The sequence below is a fragment of the Barbatula barbatula genome, assembly GCF_947034865.1.
Source record: "Barbatula barbatula genome assembly, chromosome: 23".
In the NCBI taxonomy this organism is placed as follows: Eukaryota; Metazoa; Chordata; class Actinopteri; order Cypriniformes; family Nemacheilidae; genus Barbatula; species Barbatula barbatula.
Window position 1 is genome coordinate 14,085,129 of NC_136786.1, and position 17,569 is coordinate 14,102,697.

General features: G+C 38.2%; 5 protein-coding genes across 10 annotated transcripts; 3 read left to right on the plus strand and 2 right to left on the minus strand.

The window, feature by feature from the left end:
- Positions 1 to 1,428: 1,428 nt before the first annotated feature.
- On the plus strand, positions 1,429 to 2,123 carry LOC306912265 (cystatin-B-like). The gene is made up of 3 exons (XM_079488270.1): positions 1,429 to 1,570; positions 1,640 to 1,741; positions 1,821 to 2,123. The coding sequence occupies exons 1-3, from the start codon at positions 1,505 to 1,507 to the stop codon at positions 1,977 to 1,979; spliced, it is 327 nt and encodes a 108-aa protein (XP_079344396.1). The 5' UTR covers positions 1,429 to 1,504; the 3' UTR covers positions 1,980 to 2,123.
- Positions 1,978 to 5,522, minus strand: mix23 (mitochondrial matrix import factor 23). Its single transcript, XM_079488262.1, has 6 exons — positions 5,357 to 5,522; positions 4,417 to 4,518; positions 3,372 to 3,497; positions 3,135 to 3,281; positions 2,921 to 2,980; positions 1,978 to 2,802 (listed from the first exon to the last, which is right to left on the minus strand). The coding sequence occupies exons 1-6, from the start codon at positions 5,360 to 5,362 to the stop codon at positions 2,752 to 2,754; spliced, it is 492 nt and encodes a 163-aa protein (XP_079344388.1). The 5' UTR covers positions 5,363 to 5,522; the 3' UTR covers positions 1,978 to 2,751.
- On the plus strand, positions 4,802 to 10,868 carry fam162a (family with sequence similarity 162 member A). 2 transcript variants are annotated; one of them, XR_013788326.1, is made up of 6 exons: positions 4,829 to 5,055; positions 5,561 to 5,635; positions 6,373 to 6,484; positions 6,871 to 6,979; positions 7,046 to 7,289; positions 10,734 to 10,868. XR_013788326.1 is itself a non-coding variant. In XM_079488269.1 (5 exons), exons 1-5 carry the CDS (start codon positions 5,004 to 5,006, stop codon positions 7,160 to 7,162), a joined length of 465 nt encoding a protein of 154 aa, XP_079344395.1. In that variant the 5' UTR covers positions 4,802 to 5,003; the 3' UTR covers positions 7,163 to 7,366. The 2 variants fall into 2 exon arrangements, 1 of the variants encoding a protein (XP_079344395.1); XM_079488269.1 differs by lacking the exon at positions 10,734 to 10,868 and having other exon boundaries at positions 4,802 to 5,055; positions 7,046 to 7,366.
- kpna1 (karyopherin alpha 1 (importin alpha 5)) lies at positions 7,287 to 14,973 on the minus strand. 2 transcript variants are annotated; one of them, XM_079488261.1, is made up of 14 exons: positions 14,806 to 14,973; positions 13,798 to 13,931; positions 13,538 to 13,651; positions 12,839 to 12,938; positions 12,655 to 12,749; positions 12,277 to 12,408; positions 11,849 to 11,937; positions 11,675 to 11,774; positions 10,732 to 10,895; positions 10,575 to 10,653; positions 10,371 to 10,496; positions 10,165 to 10,292; positions 9,897 to 10,072; positions 7,287 to 9,813 (listed from the first exon to the last, which is right to left on the minus strand). In XM_079488261.1, the coding sequence occupies exons 2-14, from the start codon at positions 13,921 to 13,923 to the stop codon at positions 9,626 to 9,628; spliced, it is 1,617 nt and encodes a 538-aa protein (XP_079344387.1). In that variant the 5' UTR covers positions 13,924 to 13,931; positions 14,806 to 14,973; the 3' UTR covers positions 7,287 to 9,625. The 2 variants fall into 2 exon arrangements, with proteins under 2 accessions (XP_079344387.1, XP_079344386.1); XM_079488260.1 differs by lacking the exon at positions 14,806 to 14,973 and having other exon boundaries at positions 7,605 to 9,813; positions 13,798 to 14,092.
- Positions 14,890 to 17,120, plus strand: LOC306912262 (thiosulfate:glutathione sulfurtransferase). Of its 4 annotated transcripts, XM_079488266.1 has the most exons (5): positions 14,890 to 15,174; positions 15,524 to 15,661; positions 16,439 to 16,561; positions 16,643 to 16,805; positions 16,930 to 17,120. In XM_079488266.1, the coding sequence occupies exons 3-5, from the start codon at positions 16,471 to 16,473 to the stop codon at positions 16,982 to 16,984; spliced, it is 309 nt and encodes a 102-aa protein (XP_079344392.1). In that variant the 5' UTR covers positions 14,890 to 15,174; positions 15,524 to 15,661; positions 16,439 to 16,470; the 3' UTR covers positions 16,985 to 17,120. The 4 variants fall into 4 exon arrangements, with proteins under 4 accessions (XP_079344392.1, XP_079344389.1, XP_079344390.1 ...); XM_079488263.1 differs by lacking the exon at positions 14,890 to 15,174 and having other exon boundaries at positions 15,534 to 15,783; XM_079488264.1 differs by lacking the exon at positions 14,890 to 15,174 and having other exon boundaries at positions 15,537 to 15,771.
- Positions 17,121 to 17,569: the final 449 nt, after the last annotated feature.

Sequence of the window (17,569 nt, forward strand, 5' to 3'; positions counted from 1 at the left end):
TCATTTCTTAATTTAGAATGTGTTGTTGTTTCATATTATTTTTTAAGAATAATTTGCAGCACACACTTTTCCTAATCATTAAACATGAATTGAAACTTACATTAAGGTGACAAACAATTGTGTAATATATTTATATGGAATATTTGTCATGTAAAAAAGGGATAGTTCACCCAAATAACTTTAATAATAATAAAAACAATTTTCTTTGGTGCTGAATTATCTGCAGTCAGGACTGTTTATTTTTTACTCGACATTAATTTCATTAGATGCAAGTTGCAATACCACTCTAGATCAGATAGATTATATCCCTACCATTTACTGAATAAGCCATTTTAAGTAATGAGCACTGTTCACCTTCGGTGATTCTCCTCATCATAACCATCTTCGTGTAAAAACAGTGGTATTTCAACTGCATCAACTTCGTCTGCGATAAAGAACGCGAACGCGATCTCTTCCATTGTTGACGTTTGCAGTCCACAACACAGCGAGATTCAGGAAGTGTCCGGCTTGCCTGCACTTTTTTTCACTCCTCCCCTCACTGTAGCCGCCTACTCTCGCCAATATTTCAGGCGAGGCAAGGCGCATCTCAAACAAGCCTAATAACTCTACACGGCCTGCTGACATCCAAGGCACATCATGATCCAATTGAATATTTCGCACCAAATCTCGAGATAGTTCCTCAGTAACAATGAGAATTTCCCACAGGAATGTGTATAACCATCATGTAACAACATCTACTACTTAAACTTTTAGTTTTTGTCAAAAATGTCTGGTATGTGTTTCCTGTTAACATCTCAAAGAGGACCCTCTCTATCCCATGCTGGAGTGAAACTAGAGCTACAATAAATTGGTTGTGAAAAAGAACATTCTCTAAATAGCTGTATTGTTAACATAGCTTTTAAATTCCCAGAATAAAAATCATTGCATGAATCTCACATTTTTTAGGTTTTCAATGTCTTCAGTTAAATGCATTACCAGTCAAATCTATGATTTACTTTTAAGGGTGTGGGGATTTGCCAAATAAAAATAACCCCCATTCCACATAAAAAGAATAGTGCTTGAGCATTGAGAAATCACTCAAAACAGCATTTACAAAATTGATGTTTATTTGCTATTAAATAATATTATTTATGCATTAATCATTTTCCATTAGTAAAAACATTAATTACAAACAGTCAGAATTTGCTAATAATGTACCCTAACATGTGATGCTCAAACCATTTCAAATGGGTGTATAGTGAGTTAAAGAAATTAACGATACAAACCACAATAAAAAAACAATTTCTGTGTTCCGTTCAAAATATGAGGTATTTTCCGTATTATAGTGCGAAATTAGCCGTATAGACTTGCTTTAACGAAATAAACGTGTATTTTATGCCGTAACCCTTTTGTTCTGACCCATACAAGTGGTCTCTCCCAGAACTCGTCATAACAGGAACTAATTCAGTGGCGTTTAAAGTGGAAAGATTTTCCCCAAGTAAAGCAGCTTTAATACAATTTGACAATGCGTCGTGGCGGAACTGGAGAGGAAAAAGATGCCGACGAAGACGTGCAAAAAATCTGCGATGAGGTTGGTAACATTAAGATGAAAAACAGTCAAAGGGTGTGTCATACACTAACGCTGCCTTTATTATCCCAGATCAAGTCTCATGCTGAGGATAAAGCTGGGCGCGCGTTTGACGTTTTCATTGCAAAATCTTATAAAACGCAGGTTGTTGCGGGGAGAAATTACTTCATCAAGGTAATTTACTGTATTGAACAAAAACCGTAGTAACCCTGATTGTAAACATGTTTCAATTACATTTTTCTTCCTGTTTAAGGTGCACGTAGGTGAAGATGACTTCATACATCTACGTGTTTATAAAACCCTGCCTTGTTATGGAGAAAAATTACATCTACACGGTCTGCTGACATCCAAGGCACATCATGATACTATTGAATATTTCGAGCCAAATCTTGAGATAGTTTCCCAGTCATAATACGTTTTTTTCCAAGGGGTGTGTAATGACAATAAATTGAATCCAATGACACCGAGTGGAAGTTTCTAGTTTACCAATCCGAGGAGGAGACATTTGTACATGAACATTTGTACATGTGTTTAATAGTGATGTCACAAGCATAAAACTACCTGCAATGAAACTTGTTGTGAAGAATTTGCATTTAATCTTAAACCGAATTTACAAAGAAGACAAAATTAACCTTTGGTCTGTCCATCACAATTTCTCCATATGCTTTACAGCACTGCATAAAATTAAAATATTCAAGCTGTCAATGTCCTGCATTTTCTCTGTAGGGTTTATGAACAAACCACTATGTGTTTATGGCACACGCATGACAGTGCCCCCTTAGGTTGAACAACGCACTGAACACAAACTCATAGGAAAAAACACTTTTTTTATCCAAAGTGAATTTTACCCAGGGAACCGAAACCATGACCTTTAAACTGCCAACTCAATACTTTATCAATTAAAAACAGACTAGAGGTCAGTCTGTGACCCAAGTAAACAACAAACAACATGTCAGTGATTGGAAAACATTTCATTGTTTATAAAATCTGTTTTGTACAATTTATGAAAGGTAATACATAACAGTAGTGTCCTTCACTGTAGGAACATAAAGCCAGGGAGCACACTGGGGGGCTAGGATCTCTGGGGTGAACAGCAGAGACACTTATGGGTGAATGTTGCAGCTCAGCCCAAGATGTGGTCCTCCGAACAACTGTGTGTGAACTTTTGACTGTAGATATAGCAGTCACTTAATCTTTGGTGGGGTGTAGTGAATTCGACACCTTTCATTGAAGACCTGTGGGGTAAAATGATTATAACACAGATATTCCAGATGGCAAGGAAAGTTCCTTTATAATGAATGTTTCTGAATAAGCAATCGTATTGTTTTCAACATAACACTCTCAGAAGCTCACCTTCAGACTTTGGTCATTAACCACTTCTTCAACATTTAGCTCAGACTGCATTAGTTTCAACTGTAAGGAATGAAAACATACAGAAATTAACAAACTAAATAATTTACAAATGGAACAAAATAATTAAATGTAGACATCTGGAAGTAACCAAGTTTTTTTTTATAGTAACCCTCCTGGAATGTGTGTGGTCCATGGTGGCAAATACTGGCTTTACCTTTGTTTGTTCTTTCCTGAGTTGCTTGATAATTGACAAGTTGTCACAATTTTTTGCCCTCTCTTCACATAAATGCCCGACGACAGCAGAGGTCTCTGTAATACATGCCTTTATTGCCTTGTCTCTGGAAAGATGAGCCTTCATGAGCTGCAAGACACACATACATTTAGTGACAGATCATAACAATCCACTTTAATAAGTAAAACCGGTCATACATCAAATACAGACGAGACATACAGATTCATAGAGGTCTTTGCAGGTCTGTTTGGCATCCACTTTGTCGGAAAAGGATGCCGTTGGCACAGAGGTATTAAGTGCATGGACAATTCTGTCATCTATAGTGCGCATCAATTTTAATACTTCCTAAGAAAAGACACAGGAAAAAAAGTGTTAGAGTACTGCAAACCTGCAGCATGCAAGTACAAATAAATAAATGTTATCATTCTGACCCATGTGATTTTTGTAGTCAAAGAGTAGAGAAAAACAATACTGAAAGCAAGATTAACAGATAAATCAACAGACAAATGAAAATACATTTAATGTATTCGCATTAAACAAATATATTGCATTGTTCTTTCAGGACTTACAATAGACAATCTGTCATCATTTACTCAACCTCTTGTCATTTCAAACATGTATGACTTATGTAGCAGGGGAGCTAGCTTTCTGCAGAACACAAATGAAGATATTTAAAAGAATGTGGGTAACCGAACAACAGCATCGATTTTGTGTCTATAAAATTTGTGAATGGGTACCACGGTTGTTCGGTTATAACATTCTTCAAAATATCTCACACACATTAAGTCCCACAGGTTTAAAATGACAAGGAAGTGAGCAAATTATGACACAATATTCCTTTTTGGGTGAACCATGCCTTTCATTTTAAGCTACGTGAAGAATTTGACAAAAAAACAACATTCCTTTAAACCAATTAGACACGTCAACCTTCAATAAACATGTTTTGCTTATTTCATTTGCACAATATATTGCATATCCAATAAATGTCTTCTATTATCATACATCTATATTCTTAGTCTTGCATAAATTAAGTATTGCACTGGGTTGTTTAAAATAAGAACAAGACACAGCGAGTCAGCGACAAACGCGTTTGTTTGCTCTGCATGTTGAACAGCACTACTTCACCAGACAACCAAGGGTCGGTCTTTCAATCATCCTTCATGTGATGCGGAAATTACAATAACGAGTTACAAAATGTCCGTTTGTGGTACAGAAAGCCGACTTACGTTACTTGACATGACGTTTACCTAAAGACTTGATTTACCTGAAACATTGAAAAGTCCTCACAGTTCAGAGTTCCACCGGGCGCCGCCATAGTAGACTGAGATTGGCCCTGCGTGCCGAGGGTGCCCGAATACCGCCTGCTCTAAAGGGAAACGTTGTTTTTACCACATCTATGGTGGTAAACTTTTCAGCATTCTCGCATGTAAATATATACCCCTGTGAATCATATAATATAATATAAGTAATAACGAGCATGTGTTTACCATCCTCGCGATAAAACATGACCAGGGTCGTAAAGTTTTAAATTGTGTATCTCTCTGGTGTCTTATGTGAAACATTTCATTATCATCATCCAGCTATGGACATTTTATATTAAATATTTTTAACAAAAGCACAAACTGGCAATGACCACGCTTTTTTCAAGTATTGTATAATAATATTGAACAGGCGCAGATGTGTTTTGACAGGTCAAGGTCCTGGCAGCAGCTTTGATCCAGTATGCGCACTTGCAGCTGTACGACTTTCAGACTAGAGAGTAGATAAACTAGCCGTTGTCGTTTTGGCACGTTTTCATGGCTTAAAGGACAGCTGTGTTTTAACGTACACCGTATTATTTCTTCAGAAGGCATGACGTTCAACATGATGAGAGGGTCTCGCGTTGCCTTTGCCAATTTAATAGGTCAGTATTTTAAATGTATTTGTTTTGGAAGCATCAAGGGTATGATAAAGCTTTTCCAATTGTTATCTCAGCTGGGCTTTGGGGTAACGTTACTTTAAACTATCACACATACATATAAAGTCGGGTGGTTTAACGTTACATTGATCTGTTCTTCGGTAATGACAAACTAGCTAAGTTCTAGAGAAGTATGAAACAGTTAATGTTATCAGTATTGTAAAATAATAAGAATAAAAATAAACGGCTAAAACCAATGTTAATACGATGAAATGCTAATTTATGATGGTTTACAGTTCTGTACTACCTGCATAAATAATTGTTTGATGCGTCATCCTCAAGTTTACACGTACAACACAGCAGTATCATGATGATGATGATGTTTTTGTTGTTCTATCAATGCAAATGTAACACGAAGCCTAACACATTCGTATTGTATAAACATGTTGTTCAATCATCGACTCGACCTGACTGACGTTTTTGTTTTGATATCGATCCGTGTTTCCCGCAGCGCACGCGCGGAGAGCTGTGACGACGAACACATGTAGCAGAAGACTGTGTACTAAACCATCCGTACCCCAACAAGGTCAGTATTTGTATTTTATAAATACCCATGCATTTTACCTGCTATTGTTTGAAGGGATTGGTGTACAGTGAAGGCATACGTGTCTTGCCTAACTCATTAAGCAATTGTTGCTTACGTTTAAAATGTTGAGCACGTCACGGCATGTTCATTTACTAGGCCTGTTTCTCGAATAGCTCCCTTGCTCCAGAATCTTGAATCAGTTGATCGTGTTCATGGGTCCGGGCACTGGACCCTGGCTCCCTTCTCATTGGGACCAGTTCACTTATTTTCCTGTTACGTGAGTGACTGCTGACACTTCTATGAGAAAGCCCTTAAACTCCCTGGTCACTGAACAAGGGAGCTGATTGAGACACAGGTTCGGATTTGCAATTCACAAGTCGGTTTCCACACAAACTGCAGGGAAGTTCATGTTCTAGCTTTTACAAAAGTCAGTGTATTAGAGGAAAACTGTATTTTCCCAGTGGGTCAACTTAAAGGAAAGCTTATGGTATTGTATTATTTATTAGTATAGCTGATATACTTTTCTAAAATCAGAACTGTGGTACTTTTACATTTATGCATGTGGCAGACACGTTTATCCAAAACGACTTGCATTGGATTGTACTATACATTGTATCAGAGTATTTGCAATCCCCCGTGATGGAACCCTGACCTTGGCGTTGATAGCGCCATGCTCTAACCACTGAGCTACAGGAAAGAATCTTCTCACTAACACATTTTCTCTATGTTGCCCATAGCTCAACCTCTTGGGTTTAAATTACCCGGCTACCGCCCATCAGAGTGGGATAAAAAGATGCTGTTGTGGTCCAAGCGATTCAAAACCAGAGAACAGATTCCAGAGTTTGTGTCGTAAGTGGGATATTCCTGTTTACATTGAGACAACCTGCCAGCTACGAGCATGCTACAGTACTTCTCACCAGCCTATTGGTAGAACACAGCCTTCTGCTGTGAGGTTCAATTAAGATTCCCTACCAGTATACATACAGGTAATTAGTGTAATTCCTGATATCTGGAGGGAGATCAGAGTGGGCTTTTTGTCTGTTATGGTTAGACATGAAACAGAGCAGGCTTGTCCTCAATGACCTATACCACACATACGCAGTTGCCCTATAATATGTTCTGTCTAGTAATATTATCATACTAGTTATATTTATATAGTTATATTTTACATCTGACCCTTGGTCGTTCGCCTAATGTTTGTCTTTATTTCTAAAAGGAACTCTTGCCATTTACAGATTTGAGATGATTGATGGCGCCCGGAACAGATTGCGTGTGAAGGCCTGCTATGTCATGATGGGGATAACCATCTTGGCGTGCCTCGCTACGGTTATCTCGGGCAAACAGGTAAGACTGTCTTTGCCTCAAATATAACCTACTGTCATATCCTATAACTAATGCCATCTATAACAGGCAGCTGGTCGGAATGAAAACCTGACTTCTCAGAACATGGAGAAGAAGGCTCGATGGAGAGAAGAAGCACAGAAAGAGAGAGAGGAAGCAGCTGTCAATGCAGGGAAAGCCCAGTGAGATTCCCCAGAGTTTTAGCTCTGGCTCACTCATTAACCAGCTATTATATTGTATGCCATGCAACATTGGTTCACTGAAGGTGTATTAATGTTCCTTCATGCAGTAAACAGTAGTGTCAAAGTTACAGGTAAATAACAAGGTGTGAGTTTTTATTTGTGTGATTTTGTATATACGTAGGAAAAAAAATAAAAGATGTGGTGCGACTCATCTGTATATTTCCTTTAGTTACAGCTATTTTGTATCGCTGCTATTTGATAAACACGTGTCTAGGACTGGTTAAAGTTATCAACCAGACGATCTAAAGCAGAGAAGATGTCTGTCAACAATTGTAGTACGGTATGTGTTGACAAAAAGGCGGTTGAGTGTTAAATAAGTGTGACAACTTTGTGAAATTAAATGTAATCTCTTGAAATATCAACGAATCATAAATTACTCAAGCACTCGTCTTCATGAAACTGCATTTATGCAAATGGCGTAACAAACAACAGTAACACAATCTTAAAGGGATACTCCACCCAAAATTAAAATTCTGTCATGAATTACTCGCCCTCTAGTTATTCCAAACATGTATACATTTCTTTCTTCGGTTGAACACAAAGAGAGATATTTTGGAATAATGTTAGCAAACAACAGTTCTGAAGCACCATTGACTGCCATAGTAGGAAAACATTTTTAGTATTCTTTTGGTTTGTTGAAAACAAAATATATTTTGGGCAATGTAGGAAAACAAACAAGTCTGGGGCACCTTTGACTACCATTAATTTTTCCTACTATGGCAATCAATGGTGTCTCAGAACTGGAGGTTGCTAACATTATTCCAAAATCTCTCTTTGTGTTCAAACGAACAAAGTTTGGGACAACTAGAAGGTGAGTAATTCATTCACAACACATTTTTGGGTAAAGTACCCCTTTAATACGACAGCAGTATTGAACACAAATAGTTGGTCAACTTTTGGGAAGAATATGACATCAAAATAAGAACAATTTAGTAAACAATCATATATTTTGCGCTAATGCTCAGTAATTTAAAGTTAAATTTTGCTGATATATTAATAGTCTTCATTGAAGTCCATTTGTGTTTTGCTTTCGTCATTTTCCACATCAATTTTAAAATGTGGATTATGGCACCTTCGGTTTAAAAGATTTTACCCTCTTAAAAATACAATAAAACAAAACAATAGTTTTTACTTAACATCTTTCCGCAATGTATTTTTCCTCTCTAGTTATTCAGAAAATGATGTGTTTGCATTCGGCATGATTAGACATTAATATTAAAGTTGGTCTCACACACACACACATAAACGTCAGGAAGCTACGCCTTTAGCAAAATTTTTAACAGCTTGTTAAAATGTTCAGACTTGGTGGAAGCTTTGAAGGGGCAGGGTTTACATAGCAGGATGAGGCAATGACATCAGGCTCTTAAATACTTAGTGTTTTAGGTAAATTAATCCTGTAATTTAAGGTATGGACCCGAATTTTTACCTCAATATCCTGAGCGATTTGGGCCTAAAACCGACTGTAGAAGTTTCACAAAATGTGTCTGTTTTAAAAGTAAAGTGCAGATGAAAATGATGCTCATGTGAAATTATCCTCTTGAAGTATCAAATGGTTAATGCACAGTCTAAAGAATCAAAAAAAGTTTGTCTTGTTTTTTTCTCTGTCCAGCAGTCTCAGTAAGTGGTAAGAATTCTCCTAAACTCCCAGAACTCCAAAGTTGCAATGAGTAACCCCAAAAGAAAGGCGGAGCCTATAATGTTCAGTCATTGTCGGAATGCATGTTAAATGTGAAAAGTAAGAGACTTTCTGGCTGTCTGGCCTACTGTCAGTCAGAAAAGTCTGGACCCCCAGTTCATCTGTTTGCCTTTGAGCTGTCTCGGTCAAATCAGAAGATTAAAGTTCCTTGTCTGCAGTAGACGTCCTTTCGGTTCCTCAGCACGGATTTGAGGGGGAAATTTGAGGTCATGCAACACAGTCACAAGGTCAAGTCCAGTGTTTACCAACATGAAATGTAGATGCCTTGTCAGAATCAGTATTGCAGTCACGTCACACAAGCGGTACTTTCCCAGCTCTTATCAACTGCTTGCTGAATGCAGTTTTCCTGAATACACTTGTAACTTTATGGGTTGAGGGGATGCAAGCTTTGAGGGTTGAATAAAGATTTAATGCAGGACATTCAGAGTGAAGGATGTATCTGTGTGGGATATCGAGGACATATCTAGGGGTCAACAGGTTTCCTGGATCTGGGCATGATGTCGTCATTGTTCTTGGAGCACATCCTTTAGGACTAGGCCAATGACAAACAGGACAAGAGAGGGAAATGGGTTGACCGGCAACACAAGCTCTTGTTTAATTACACTCTAATAAAAATATTCATTCATTGAATCCTTTGCTCTGTTGAGTTGGGTCAAGGGCATCTCTCACCCTCCAGGGTGGATCGCTTATGGAAATGGATGAAGGGAGATGTTAAAGTTGGAAACCTTCCATGGGAGCCTCACACTGCTGGAAAAGGAACTGCTGCTGCTGGAGATCCACGGCAGGTGCCAGAGCTGGATCTTCATCATCTGTGCTAAAGTAGCGCTCGATCAGGTCGAAAGCCTTCTGGTAGATCTCTTGGTTTTCATGGCCTTGGAGAAACTCAAGTTTGTCCAACCCTGACAGGAGACAATAGAGAAAAACGTAAGCTCCAATGTTCAACAGTCTCTTCTAATTTTCATATTTGAGAATAAATACATACCATATGCTTCCTCAATAAGAGCACAGTAGGGGTTGATGCCTCCACCACGTTTAGCCTCCAGCTCACCAAGTCGCAGGATGTTCTCCAAACCATTCAGTGCCACCTGTACGATCTTTGAATCCATCAGCGTCAGGAGATCACAGAGGGGTTTGATGCAACCGAGCTCAACAAGATGCCTGAGGAGATGATCAGTATCGAAGTATTGAAATCCCAAACCTTCTTTGGCTGCAAGAATTTGACAGGTTGCATTATTTTCCTGCTCACTCACCTGATCTGCTCGCCAGAACCACCAGATGTAGCGTTTGTGATGGCCCAAGCAGCCTCTTTCCTTGTACGAAACTCTGCTACTTGCAGAATATGGATCAACGGGGGGAGCAGATCTGCATCTATCACCATCTACAAGTAAATAAAGGTGAGTGAAAAACCTTAATTGAGTTGAATCTTAAACCTCCAGCTGTTCCAATAAAACCCCACCTGTATTTGTGCACGGTTCCCAGCTGTGATATTAGAGATAGTCCAACATGCTTCCTTCTTAATGGACTCTTTCGGGCTACTCAACAGGTGAAGAAGACTTTGAAGAGCCGAGCAGTTAAGAATCACCTGTTTGTGAGACACCATTTTAAATTGACCTTCAAGTCGAAGATGATTTAAAGCCGGTTGTTCAATTGATCATTCTACCTGAGTCTGTAGATCATCTCCTGTGACAATGTTCCCCACGGCTCTTAGAGCAGGGGACACCACTTTATATTCTGCATGCCTAAAACACAGAAAAACTATTCAGCACCCACAAATTCACTTAAAAAAAAAGATTCACTTTTCTATGTTCTTCTCATACAGGAGCAGCTCCACCAGTCTGCGGCAGACTCCCGAGTCGATAACAGCCTGGATCTTCTCATTGGGTCCATCAGATAGATAGGAAAGAGCCCAGCATGCATCAGCCAGAATGTCGGTATCGTTCACAAAGAGCAGCCATGAGAGAACGCTGAGACATGGTGACACCTACATAAAACACATCCAACTTGAATAAACAGTCTTACACTATTAAATGTACACACACACACCCTTAAGCATAAATTGACAATTTTCTGGCCTGACCAAACATGACCACAACAAAACGCCCACACGTTGCCCACTCACAATACAAGTCCAACGCTACTAAAGACAATTGACTATGGTTGCTCTATGTGTCTGGTTGTCATTTAGAAGGCTTATCCTCTTTCACCCTTCCTCATTTACATTTATTTTGCAAGCACTTTTATATAAATGAACATGATTTTTGTACCAAAAAACCCAGTAAAACGTATTACATAACCAGTTGACAATGGTGACTATAAGAAAATATAAACTAAACTGTTTTACTCAAATCGCTCAAACCAAAATGGTTATCTGGGGAGCTCATTTGCTCATATAAAATGAAAATTCTGTCATAATTTGCTCACCCCTGAGTCGTTCCAAATCTGTATACATTTATTCGTTCTAATGAAAAAAAAATATATATATATATATATCTGGAAGAATGTTTGTAAACAAACAGTTCTGGAGCACCATTGTCTACCATAGTAGAAAAAATACAATGGTAGTCAATAGTGCCCCAGAACTGTTGGTTTCCCACATTGTTCAAAATAGCTTTCTGTGTTCAGCAGAACAGAGAAATGTATACAGATTTGGAACAACTTGAGGGTGAGTAAATGATGACAGAATGTTCTTCATATTTGGGTGAACTATTCCTTTAAAGCGTCTCCTCATGTTCAGATGATGACAAGAAAGGCGTTTGTTACCTTGGCGAAATCTGGGGGTGGATTTTTCCCTCTGCACAGGTTAGAAAGAGCCCAGACTGCGTTCCTCATCATCGTCAGGCGATTTTGTTTAGCCAATAACCTTCGGGAAGAATCCACCTTATAAGATCAACGGTTAAACAATACACTTTCAAAATAGATTACTGTAAGACTTACTGTACTAAAGCAGGCAAAATGTTGCAGTCTAGAACATAATCCCTGCATTCAGTGCTGTCCCCTGCAATGTTGCCTAAAGCCCACACCGCCTGCAGTACAAAAACAAAAAACTCTTAGACATGCTTCAATACCAACAGGTAACGCCAACATAAAAAAAATTCCAAAAATGGCACAACTTCCTCTAACCATCAAACTACAAACTTAATACAAAATTCCTGGTCTTACTGTAAATGATTCATCAGTGCTAATTTTTCTTAAGAAAATACAAAAATGCCATGCAATAACTAGGACTCCCTGGTAGAATTTAATTAAATCTTAAACAAAATGAACAAGTATAAGAAAATGCAGTGAAATTGTATTTCTATACTACAATACAGACTTTGACTGTGTTCTTTTTTTGTACAAACTAACAGTAAATATGTACACACCTGTTCCTGTACATCCTCAAAATCTGAGCTGAGCATCTCAATGAAAATAGGCACCGCCCCAGCTTGGATGACCACACGCGTCTGGTGGGATGTGCCTGAGGCGATGTTCGTCAGAACCCATGCTGCTTCAAACTGCAGAGACAGGACTTTTGTCACCACACTGCATAAAGGTATCTAGTAATGCACCATTCAAGTGCCAGGCCGATTAAATGCGAGCGAATCACAAAATATACACATTCCAACACTGTGTGCTTGTGCTGGTAGCGTTCCATGCGGCATGACTCACTGTCTCACTGCTGAGACTTGGGGGCTGAGTCTAGCAGGCTGTGCTTCTGGCACGGTGGTCAGTTTCAACCAGATACAGCTTATCGAGCTCACCTGTAGAGTGCAGTTCTCCCGTCTTTTCAAAAACTCAACGAAGCGCTCCACAACTCCCGGGGTGGCAATGACCTCATCAATGGGGGGATTAGGCTCTGATAGAGAGTTGCAAGGATGGAATTGTTATATATTGATTATACAATATCCATTATGTGCTTGAATTTTGATCTTAGGGGTGTTTTACCTTTCGATAAGAGTTTTCTGAAGCGTTGTGTTCCGATGAGCTGTTGTTCTGGAGAGCTAGAGGAAATCATCTGTATCATGTCCTCAGAGATCACATTTCCCTATTGAGAAAAAAAAAGAGTTTTTTTCAGTATTTTATTAGATAAACGTATATAATACACGTTATGTGTTTAATTTAGCATTTTAGCATTTCTCTTTTGGGTAAACATGCCACAAATATGAATTACTTGGAACGCACTTGCTCATTTTGTCGTATAGAAAGCTTGTTGACAATAAAAAAAAGGAAATCATGGATCATGGTTGTGACAAACCTCAAGGCGATTGGCTAAAGTCAAGCCATTCGATGTCCTAACTTCCTGTTTAAAGCAACACTTTGTAGTTTTTCGACCTTAAAATGTCTCTAAAATTATTTCAACTCTTAACTAGACGATTTGTACTCCCCCTAGTTCCTGAGTAGCCTCATAGCGGCTAAAACCACACTGTAAGTTCTGTGTTTGGGTCGGTACACAAAGCCCCTGCCCACGGGGAACCTTATACAGTGGCATTACGACATTGGTAACAGACAATTGCGCTTATCAACCACACGGGGGAGCCGTGAGCAAAAGTTCTAAAGTGTTGCTTTAACAGCATATAGGTTAACACACTTTCTTCAAGACAGTTCATGGGAACGCAATGATAAAATAGTGTTTAGGCATCTCACAGTGATTTGGTCCATGTTGTTGGCCTGTGACTCCAGGTATCCACTGTCAGACATCCCATCATCCTCCAGTGCTCCATCCTCTTCCACCGTGGCCACATTTCTGCGCTTGAACAACTGTAAGACCACATTCTCAGCTCATTGCACTCAATAAATAAATATCAACATGTGTCATAGCAAGTCCAGAGATCATAACAAAAATGACAACCGTCCAATATCAATTTCTGATTAGTCATAACATTTTTCATGTCCATTTGTCTTACTTGTTCATCTTTCTTTTGTTTGCGAAGTTGCAGGCCTTCCTCTTCCCTCCTCCTTCTCATCTCATCTGTGTTGAGGGATTTGTTTTTATAGCTTTTGAGACGTGCATTGTCTTTCCCCTGACTCATGGTGTTGACTGTTGACAAGGAACACATGAACACGTTATCTAGATTTGAAGTCCGGATTTGACCAATTTATTCAAACGATCGCTGACGTTTCCAGCAGCTGTGGATAAACATCAATGAGGATAATGCCAGATGTATTACCACACATTTTCGTTTGACACGTACTGAGTGACAAAGGAACAACACGATAAATACTGACTCGGTAAGACCTTAAACGACCTTGTCAGTCGACCAAAAGCTGTTATTATTAACCAAACACAAGTACCTGTATCAAACCCCACTAATAATTTACCCACCGTCTAAAAATGATGTTGGTGTGTCTGTGTCGCATGGAAACGCAAATTAAAAAAGCGCATAGGTCAAAGGGTATAATTGCCCCGCAACCATCGGTTCCTTACAGACTAAACAAAAATATTACTACAATCATTCCGATGTTAATAATAACTTAATTCAGTACGTATCTGTCGATGTACGCTTTTCTCACGCCACGGGCAGCGGCGCTTCAGTCCGCAGTGAAGAAGAGCGACCCATCCAACCATCTTCGCCTAAAACACCTCACTAAACACTCTAATTTAGCCCAACATCGCATCTTTAAAGCGGCAACGATCGATACAAGTCACAGAATGTTATATTTAGTGTTATTGATGAAGTGATCATCGACTGAAAGACAGATTTGCTGGAAATATCGTCTTAACGCCAGAATCGCCTTTCCCTCCCAGTATCTGCTGCGCAGCAGCCTCCGTTAGCTCCCCTGCTAACCTTCCAACAATGTTGTTCGACTGTTGTTTTACATCCCCTTTTAAACAAATGTATCGGTCTAATTTAACTTCACATACGTGGAATAAACCTACATAACCACAAAAAAGTCAAATTGGACTTACTGACCTGTCAAAATGGTCTAGTTTACCCCCGTGTCGTTTAAGCTGCTATCGTTCAGCCTCCGCCGGTATGTTGGTACTGCGCATGTGCGCTGGCAGAGGACGTCGTGTGGGGAGCGCATGTCTGGTTCTCGGTGTTGCCAGTTTTGTGCAACAGCATTTTTTGTGAAAGAACATTTTGCGCAGTTGTGCTTTAAGTTTTTGGTGTTTCAGAAAAAACTAAGAGACCATTCCGATTTTTCATTTCAAATCAGCATTTCTAGATGTATTGTGGCTCTTTCTGGTCAGGGTCTGTCGAATTTCTATAAAATCCAGCCTCGGGAGGGACATAAAGTCATCCAACACCCAACAACATCCAACTATGATAAAAATCGAGGTTGGCGCTATTTATTTTTTACTTTTTCCTAAATAAATTTTATATTAACATTCCATCTTTTCTTTTATTTTCACCTGTTTCTCCAGTTTCCGTTTTCTGTAAATAAATGCAAATATAAATATTTTTATATTCGAAAATTGGTTAAAATATTGTTATTGTAAGTTCACAGAATGAAATGATAATTTTACATAAACACATACACTTTAAAATCAATTAAAAGGGCTCTGAATTTTTGTACCCGCAGTTTCACCAAAAAGGCTATCTAGTTGGGTGTCCTAGTTTACAGTACATGCTACGCACACTCCTAATCCTTTCATGCTACTGTGTATGCTTACTTGAAATCCTATAGGTAAAATTTACCACTAGAGGGCAGTTGATCTATAACCAAGGGACACTGTGACGACGCTAACTTCATACTTGCTTTGTCACCCTGCACGGCTGACAGACAGCACTACGATTTTAAGATGATATCATATCAGGTTTTAAGGTGCGTGTGTCGTTTTGCAATCACTAAACCGTTTTTTCAAGGCAGAGTGATCTCAGTATGTGGACTGAAGTCATCCTCCGTCAATCACAGTGACGGACAACCTGACACAGGTAGAGCTGCAGGTAGCCTTGAAGTGGCACTCTTGATGTTTTCTCAAAATAAGTGGATTTAATTTAATTATAAGTAAGGATGATTTGCTTGTAGTATATACATATATTTATTTATTTTTGAAGAATTTCTGAACAATTTTTATTTTTGCTCTGTATTCCACGCGAAACCACAATGTCAGGTAAAGTTATTTTTTATTATAGGAGCTGGACTTTGTTCAGAAAACAAAGTCCAATTTCCAATTGATTGTTACCTGATAAAACGACTTGTAAATATATAATTTCTAATTATTATTATAATTTTAGTCAACTTTATACATGTAATACCGGAAGACCAAGGATTTAATTAATGTTTTATAGTCAATTATAAAACAAACTGCTTTGTGCTTTTAAGGATAGATTTGCAATTATTTTGTTTGTGTTAATTATAGCATCAATTCAATTGTTCAACTCTTTCTTTTAACATTAGCCAAGACAAATCTGCAATTAATCTTACAATTTGTTTGTGTTCAACGCTTATGATAAGATATATTTTACTACATTTATTTTATTTTATGTTTACAGTGTTATTTTATAATGAACATTTAATGACATTTTAATTTTATGGTGGCATACTTTTGCATTGATCTTATTTAATTTTGAATTCAAAAACTGTCCAAACTAATTTTAGCATCAGTTGTGACTCACAAGCAGCTCAAAGCTATGCTGGCCAATCACAGTGTACAACTGTTTGACGTCCGTAACCCAGATGAATTCCAGGCAGGCCAGATTCCAGATTCCATCAACATTCCATGTGAGTCTATTGTGCAGTACACCAAACAAGTGATGTTCACCCGTGTTATTTAGTACTGAATCTATTTTTTCTTTCTTTCAGTGGGACAGCTCGAGGAGTCACTGAAGCTCCCACAAAAGCAGTTTGAATTGCAGTTTAAGGTGAAGGCCCCCCTAAAAGAGGATGATAACATAGTTTTTCATTGCCGGAGTGGGAAAAGGAGTTTGTCTGCTCTTGAAATTGCTCATAAACTGGGATTTATGAAGTAGGCAACTGAACATTCTTACAAATTTATGTTGTTATGCACACAGAATAGATTAATATCACGATAATATAATTAGTTATATATTCTTTTTGAGAAGGACTACATGTATTTTTATTTTTTTCAGGGCACGGCATTATGGAGGTGGATACATCGACTGGGAAGCTCAAGAGAAGAAGTGACATGAATGATAGAAGATATTAAACTGCAGATGTAATATTGGCTCAGAAATAATAATGAATGATTTAAGAATCTTCTTTAATGTCATTTAAAAAAATATACGAGATGTTAAATAAAATGCAATTGAGTCTTTGTTTAGCAGTTGTGTCTGTCATGTTTTATTAAACAGTTCAGGATAGACTACAGCTTATTTTATTGGTGCCAAAGTAAAGTTCTAAATACTTAATTAGCTACTCCATATACAGTAAGTAAATGTATAATTTCACAAACACAGAATAAAGGAAACGTTCAATCGAAAGAAACACAGACACACACATTTATTAACCGGTATAATATTTTTCTGTGGAACACAAATACAGAGATATACAATATCACAATGGAGGCCAGTGTTGCTTGGATAATAGCAGTCTTCAAAATATCTTCTTTTGTGTTCTGCAGAAAAAAGTCATAAAGGTTAGGAATTAAATTTGGATGAGTAAATAATGACACATTTTTCATTTTGGGATGAACTATAATTTAAAATCTGTCAGATTTTAAAACGACCGCCAATATTGCATTATAACCACAAGGTGGCAGCAATGCAATTA